Source organism: Vigna unguiculata, chromosome 4, assembly GCF_037176805.1.
Source record: "Vigna unguiculata cultivar grain cowpea cultivar isolate G323 ecotype 2 chromosome 4, ASM3717680v1, whole genome shotgun sequence".
Classification (NCBI taxonomy): domain Eukaryota; kingdom Viridiplantae; phylum Streptophyta; class Magnoliopsida; order Fabales; family Fabaceae; genus Vigna; species Vigna unguiculata.
Genome location: NC_140795.1, coordinates 37953847 through 37962166, shown reverse-complemented (window position 1 = coordinate 37962166; position 8320 = coordinate 37953847). Strand labels below are relative to the sequence as shown.

At 32.8% G+C, this 8320-nt stretch overlaps 1 protein-coding gene across 1 annotated transcript; it reads left to right on the top strand.

Annotated features, from left to right (window-relative positions):
• The first annotated feature begins 5206 nt into the window (after positions 1–5206).
• LOC114181019 (putative oxidoreductase At4g09670) lies at positions 5207–7012 on the top strand. The gene is made up of 2 exons (XM_028067333.2): positions 5207–5791; positions 6193–7012. The coding sequence occupies exons 1-2, from the start codon at positions 5327–5329 to the stop codon at positions 6811–6813; spliced, it is 1086 nt and encodes a 361-aa protein (XP_027923134.1). The 5' UTR covers positions 5207–5326; the 3' UTR covers positions 6814–7012.
• The last annotated feature ends 1308 nt before the right edge of the window (positions 7013–8320 follow it).

Sequence of the window (8320 nt, the reverse complement as noted above, 5' to 3'; positions counted from 1 at the left end):
CCCAAGAGAACTATTCAAATTCCTATCTTGTAGCCTTGTTTTCCAATGGCCAAATGATGCAATGTGAAGATGGTGTGAAATTCCAATGTGAAAGTCCAAAAATCTTTCGCATACTAGAGAATTGCACATTCAACATTTTGACCCGGAAAGTATGCTCAACTGTAGGGGTTCCAAGCATGACGTCCATTAATAAGTTGTACATCAGAAGACCCACATTGAAAGAAGATGGAGCCATTATGTATGATGTTATTCAAATCTCAACAGATGATGACGTTGCCGAAATCATTCATAAGTCTCATATACACATTAACACAATAATTGAATTGTTTGTTACGTTTACAAGGTCTGCTGAAGAAATACTTACTCTTCTACAACCAACTCCCTCATCCTCTTCCACAATCCTAAACCCTATTCTGCGTTCACCAACAAATTTATATTATGGAGGACCTCTAAGACGGGCAAGCATCACAGATAGCCCATATGGTTATGGGCTATACTTTAGATCCAACACTACCGTTACAATGTCAATCCCCCACAATTTCACCTTTGGTGACCTTCTACAAAAAATAATGTAGAAAACACATTGTGGGACCCGTTTCGTAATGACTCATATTATCTACCTTCGTCCCATGAAGATAGTCAACAACAAACTTATCCATGACACGACTCAAATCAAAATAGATACTGATGTTGCACAAATGATCAAGCGGTGGAAAGAAGTTCAACGTTTGGACCTGTCTGTGGCCATCCTAACACTTTGGCAATATATTGAATTGTTCATCCAAGCAACAAAGAAATAAATTTTATTTTTATATATGTCAATTATGGTACTTGTAATGTCTTTCATTAAATAATTATATTTTTTGTTGATTTATACTTTATATATTTCAATTAAAATACACATATATTACAAAAACAAAATTTCAAGTTACAAGAAAACAAGAAAAATAATTAATTTCAACCAAATTTTTAGTCATTTATTTATTAGGATATTTCAAAAAAATAAATTCTAACTTTATATTTAAACTTAATACCTACTATAAATTCTAACAATAAATTTTATATTATTTATTTGTATGAAAAAATAAATATTTTATCAATAAAATTCTTATAAAGAAATCAAAGTAAAAAAATATAAATAAAAAATAAATTCGTACTTCCACCAAATTTTTTAATTTTAAATATTCAATAAACATAAAAAGAATAAATAGTACAACACCACCTCAAATATTATACATTAATTGTTTTCACTTTTATATTTCCAAATTACACCTAAAAAGTTTCAATTTTTTGAAATATAATTCCAACCATTTTTTTCAAAAGAAGAAAAAAAAAACACCTAAAACTATTTTTTAAATTTTTTTCAAAAACCATAATTCAAAAATTAAAAAAAAAACAAAAAGAAACCAATTCAGAATTCGGGTCCTGGGGACCGAATTTTGACTAGTATTTTAAAAAATAGTTGGCAATTTGTAGGCTAGAATTCGGGTCTTTGGGATCGAATTCTCACCTACATAAAAAATCATGCTATCCTTGTAATTTTATGAACAATATGCTATGTGGGTTAATAAAGAAGGAACCGTGCTAGTAGCTAAAAAAATCATCACCGCAATCAATATGCCCAAGGGGTCTTTTACACCTCCAAATACTTCTACTACACCCCTAAAGATTAATTGTGCAGTCCATTTTACCCCTTTGACATACCTCTGACTTAAGTAGGTAAAAGTAATTACAATAATTACTATGTTAGGTGAGCTGAGAGTTGTATTTGGTTTTTATGCTGCACCCCTCGAGAAGTCACTTTCATGATTTGCTATTTGCAGAACCTCTACTAGGGATGGCAAAACGGGCTGGACCCAACGGGTCAGCCCGTCAGCCCGTGCTAAAAGGAACGGGCTGGGTTGAAGATTTCAACCCGTACTGGCCCGTCCCGTCCAGCCCGTCAACTTGACGGGTCAAAGTACGGGCCAGCCCGTCCTGGTCCGTTGGCCCGTTTTAAAAAAAAATAAATAAAAATAATTAAAAAGATTAATTTTTTAGATTATATATTTTAAATGTATAAATATATAATAGTATTGTAATTGAAATCATTAACACCTACAAATTAAGTTTGAATTATTAGTTATAATTGAATAATTTAATATGTAAATTTATTAATTATTTTAACTTATCTAATTAAAAACATTAACTAATCAATTAAAAGTTAAAATAATATTTTATTTGATTAAATATGACTTTAATAATAATTTATATGTATATATAAACAAATTTAAAAAATAAAACAAATTAAAAATTTTGAAAAATAATTAAAAAAAACAAAAAATAATAAAAAATAAATTAAAAAAACTAGACGGGCCAGCCCGGCCCGGCCCGTTAGCCCGTCCTATACGGGACGGGTTGTGACTATTGGCCCGTTTGTGTTTGACGGGCCAGCCCGTCCTGACCCGTTTTTTGACGGGCCACATACGGGCCGGGCCAAAACGGGCCGGGCTGACCCCTTTGCCACCCCTAACCTCTACGGCTTTCGCTCTCAACTGTGTTTTGAAATTTTGCACTTTTGTTGTTTGGTTGCATCATTCAGGTTTATCGAAACGTTGTTCCATTTTTCATTTGTTTAAGTTTTATCTTCTTAAGGTATGTAAGTTATTGTTTCATGTTCATTATCCATGCTTCTGAAATACTTAAATGTTGATTAGATGAATGCATCTTATAGTTCAACTTTGTATATATCAACACATTTTATACATTAAGCTTTGTATATACTAAATGCATTTTGTATAGACTGAATGCATATGGTTATGAATGGTTGATTTGTGTTTCAAGATATTGATAGATGATTCATTATATATTTATTTAATTTATATATATATATATATATATATATATATATATATATATATATATTATTTTTCCAAACTTTTAAAAATTAAATATTTTGTCAAGTCTTTAATAAACAAATAAATAAAACTAAACTAACGGAATTTGAATGCCGGTATATAAATATAAACTTTAAATAAAAAATAGTTTACTAACCAGACTTCCATTGTCGGTATATAATTTTATTTAATGTAGTTATATATAATGTAAACAATCTAAAATTAAATAATTAATACATAAATATAAATAAATTGAAATTAAATCTTATAAATAAAATCAAATAAATAAATAAAAACATTAAAAGCTAACAAATAATAAATAAGTAAAAATAACTTGAAAATAATTAAATAAAATTAATCTAGATATTATAAAGACAAATATTTTAAACAAAAAATTATTATTAATTAAAAATTAACAAAGTAAAAATAACTACAAAAATTAAATTAATAAAATTTTATTTAATGTTATATAAAATATAAATAATCTAAAATTAAATAATTCATAACACATAAATTATAAAACAATTGAAATTAAATCTTATAAAAAAATTAAATAAAAAAAAGAAAATTAAAATCACCAACCGTACTATGAATGTCGGTTTAAAAAAAAAATTAATTTAGAATTTCGTTAAAGGCTTAACTGGACTTCGATTGCCGATAGACAATTCCATAACCAGGCTTCGAATGCTAGTATATAAAGAAAACGAATTTTGAATTTCGTTAAATCACTTAACCGGACTTCAAATCCATTTGACACTGTTTACCGGGTTTCGAAAGCCGGTTAAAGATCTTACCAGGTTTCGAAATATGAATGAATCTGTGATTTCACAGTAGATGCAGAGAGAATAGTTTTTTAACTTTTACTGCTGAATAGTCAAAGGGTTCAGAGGGGTACTATAGGAAATTTAAAATTTTTAGAGGTGTAGTAGAATTCTTTGGAAGTGTAGAGAGAAGCCCCCTTTTCCCAATTAGCACTCATGATGAATTGAGCCTTAATCGGCGCTTTGAGGAATTGGGCCTTGTTGCTGGGTCCAATCTTTCTAAAACATTTTGTTAATGTTTTCTTAGGCATGTTTGTATTCTTTGTCTCTTTCCCTCTTTTGTGTATAAAAAAAACCTTGTGCTTTCATAATTAGCCTCTTTTGTCTCTTACTCGTCTTACTTTCTCCATTTCGTCTCTCCATGTGCACAAACATTCACCACTTTTGCTTGACATTTGCTCTTCTGCTAATGAAAATTAGGTTTTTTAAGAGTATTATCTTTTCCTTAATCTAAATTTTTCATTTTCACCCACAAATCTAATTTTCCAAATTCAAACAAAGTATAAGTGTAGTGAAGCTGCGAGTGTCAAGCGTTCCAGCTCCAACATAAACCACTATGTGATTCTAAGAAGTTTGAAATATGGGTTAAATATGTTTTTGGTTCTTTAAATTTCAGTAAAATTTGGAATTAGTCCCTTTTCAAATTTCTTGACCAATTTAGTCATTCATCTTTAAAAATGTGTGAATTTAGTCATTTTAACCAAATTTTGTTAAGTTTATTTGACGTCTCAAGTGCATTTCATGATAGTATTTGAATTGTTTATACCGTTTGACACACTTTAGCTTCAATATTAACTCAAATATTATCATAAAATGCGTTTAAAATGTCAAATAAACTTAACAAAATTGGATAATAAAGACTAAATTCACACATTTTTTAAAAATAAATGACTAAATTAGTATAAAATTTTGAAGATGACTAATTTCAAAATTTACTTAAATTTAAAAAACTAAAATCATATTTAACCTTTTAAATATTTTAAATATGTTTTTAGTCACATGTTTATTTTCATTGCTTTTGACGGTACCTAACTTTTTGTTTTGTCACATGTTTATAATGCACATTGAACATTGTAATATTGTAGAATATTTGCTTTATTTGGGTTGATGATTGAATGTTAGCTTTTATGTTGTGTTATTCATTTATGCTTCAAATTTTAGTGAACTTTCAAGAAGTGCATTAAGTTGCCTTGATAAGTTACCACATTAAAATATTTTTGTTTGAATGTGATTGTTGACGTTGAACTAACAATGTCTGTGATTATTAACTTGAGTTTAACTGATACTTACAGACCTAGTGACATTTAACTAAGAGAGAAGCTCTCGGAAAGTTGGAAAGTGGTGTGAGACATCACAGATGTCATGTCAGACTTTTTACCATGAAGTTATGTACTATATTTATATTTTATTTTATCTGTAATTTTATCACTTATTTTATTTATTTATTTATTACATCATGTAACTTGTATATTTGTATATCAATTATTTTTCTATCTATCTGGGACTATTCTCGAAGTGTGTATAGTTTGTTACATTGCAATCAACCCTTATCCACCCACAGGGTGCTATTGTCACAGACATCACTGCGTAGCTTCAAAATCATCTCGTCTCCCCATTTCAAATCTTCAAATGGCGGAAACCACCAAAATCCGTTTTGGTTTCATCGGCTGCGCCGAAATTGCGCGTAAAGTCTCCCGCGCCGTCGCACTCGCGCCCAATGCCGTCCTTCACGCCATCGGGAGCCGCTCCCTCGACAAGGCCCGCGCCTTCGCCGCCGCCAACGACTTCCCCGCCGTCGCCAAGGTGTACGGCTCCTACGAGGCCGTCCTGGACGACCCCGACGTCGACGTCGTCTATGTGCCGCTCCCCACCAGCCTGCACTTGCGCTGGGCCGTGCTCGCCGCCAGCAAGAAGAAGCACGTGATGCTTGAGAAGCCAGTTGCTCTTAACGTTGGTGAGTTTGATGAGATCATCGCAGCGTGCGAATCCAATGGGGTGCAGCTCATGGACTGTACCATGTGGATGCACCATCCCCGCACCTCGAAGATGAAGGAGTTTCTCTCCGATGTAAACCGTTTTGGCCAGCTCAAATCGGTATGAACCTGTTTTATCTTCAATTTGCTTTTTCTTTGCCTAATTTTTCAGCTTTTCTCATTAAACACGTCTCAAATTCCCATTACAGGATAATCTTTATTAGACATCTCTTAGGCCTTAACAAGGGTAAGATTTGGTTGCATATTTAAAACCTTCTCTGTTTTACCTTTTCATCTACATCTGATATGCTTCGGTACTCTGGTTCTGTATTAATCGTTTTACATTGTTCAACATCTCTATTTCTAAAGTTTCTTTCTTTCTTTCTCTAGATTTTTTTCGCAAATTTTGTGAAGGTGATTCTAATCTCTAAATAAGGAACTCTAAATAATGTGACCAATGACAATCTAAGTAAAAGACATTCCTTACAGTGACACACATAGTTTCCTTTTTTACTTTCCCAGATTCGCAGCAATTTTACATTTACTGCTAGTGCGGATTTCCTTGAGAATGACATTCGTGTGAAGCCAGACCTTGATGCTCTTGGTGCTCTTGGCGATGAAGGTTGGTACTGTCTTAGGGCAATACTGTGGGTTGCGAACTATGAACTACCAAAAACTGTAATCGCCTTGCGCAGCCCTGTGCGTAACCAATTTGGGGTGCTATTGGCATGTGGGGCTACTTTGTACTGGGAAGATGGAAAAGTAGCAACCTTTTATTGCTCCTTCTTAGCCAACATGACAATGGATATAACTGCTTTTGGGACAAAAGGAGCACTACATGTTCATGATTTCATTATCCCTTATGAGGAGAAGGAAGCATCATTTTTTGCAGCTACAGAATCAGGTTTTGATGAAGGTGTTACAAAGTGGGTTAACAAGCCAAGCGAGCATGTAATAAAAACTGAGATACCTCAGGAGGCTCTTATGGTGAATGAGTTTGCCCGTTTGGTGGCAGATATCAAATTCAAGAACGCGAAACCCGAGAAGAAGTGGCCAACAATTAGTAGGAAAACTCAACTGGTAATAGATGCTGTGAAGGCTTCCATTGATAAGGGTTTTGAGCCTGTTCAGATTCAGGAGTGATGTGTATGAACCGAGGTCTGTGTTCTTGCGGTGCATCACAGAAACAATTTCTGTTTGTGTAATTTTATCAGTTCATTGTTGACCTGGTTTGTAGACTTAGTCAGTTTTAGTGTCATTCACGTTGTGTTTGTTAATAAAGATGCACCGCAGACTCTCGGAAGGAAGATTGATGAATGCAAGTGTTGTATTTTTTCCCTAATTGATTTAGGTGAGATAGGGACGGTACCCACACGTGCTTTTTGGCTTTTTTATTTTGGGGTGGATTTTAATTTTAATTTGGAAAAATGATTTGTTGAATTTTTTGTTTTGTTTTGTAAAATGAGGTCAAGTGAATTCGTTACGTACGAGAACGAGTTTAATTTTTATATCAATAGAAACTGATCTCTTATAACTTAATTTAATTTTTTTAAAAAAAAAATAAGAAATTGATTGAGTGGAGGATGACTTCATTCTTAATATTGTCTTTTCACCCCAACAACTTGATTCAATTTTGTCAAATAATTTTCAAACTAAACCATTTTTACAAATTTAATTTAAAATTGACTCCAAAATAATAAAAATAGTCGTGCTTTTTCATTCTCCTTCAACAAAAAAGAAAGGCACATTAAATATATAAAATTACATATCTATCCCTTGAAATTTATAACAATATATAAAGAAGATTTTCTCTTTTGTGTTTATGTAACGTTTTATTTATAATATAATTAAATGAAACATCACACAAAATAATAATAGAAACAAGATCCTGGAGTAAAGTCGTTACTCCTTACAGTTATCCAACGAAAACATAATTGAACTAGGCCACACCACGATACCAAAAGACAGGTAAAGAAAAGGGTCAATAGTAATTCAAAATATAACCCAGAAGTAAGATGCTACATGGGCCATAGCCCTAGAGAAAAACTCAAATAAACAAAAATCCAATACAAGTAGACTATGCAATGGAACCTCCATCACCTTCATGATCATGGGAAATTCTCACATCTGCTCACATCAACAAGTTGATGATCATCACAAAAAGAGAAAACCACATAATAGAACATACAACAGACAAAAGGGTGAGCTAGAGCAAAAAAGGATTTATCGTACAAATCATATACACTTTCACAGTCAAATATACATACGTCATCCAATCATGTTATGACTTGCACACAAAACACTAGGACTCAGACACGACTCATCCAGATACATATAATTTAGTCGGATTCAACGGATGCTTGCACTTGTGGTGGATTTCCCTACTCTACCGAGCTGCTAACCCCCGAGCTAAGTGTTACAATGTCTCAACCCCCACACACAAGGTTAGCCCTTAATGGGTTTCGAGCCTCCTACTACTCTCACCACAAGAGTCAGTCTGCTCTATGTGAGACTAATTGACTCCTTTGTGAGACTAATTGACTCCTTAGAGTGTCAGGATGCAACCTTACCTTGAATTCTTACTAAATTATATAGATGGGGCACCACCATAAGCTCCCACTAACAGGGGCCATGGAATTACGTCCCGACC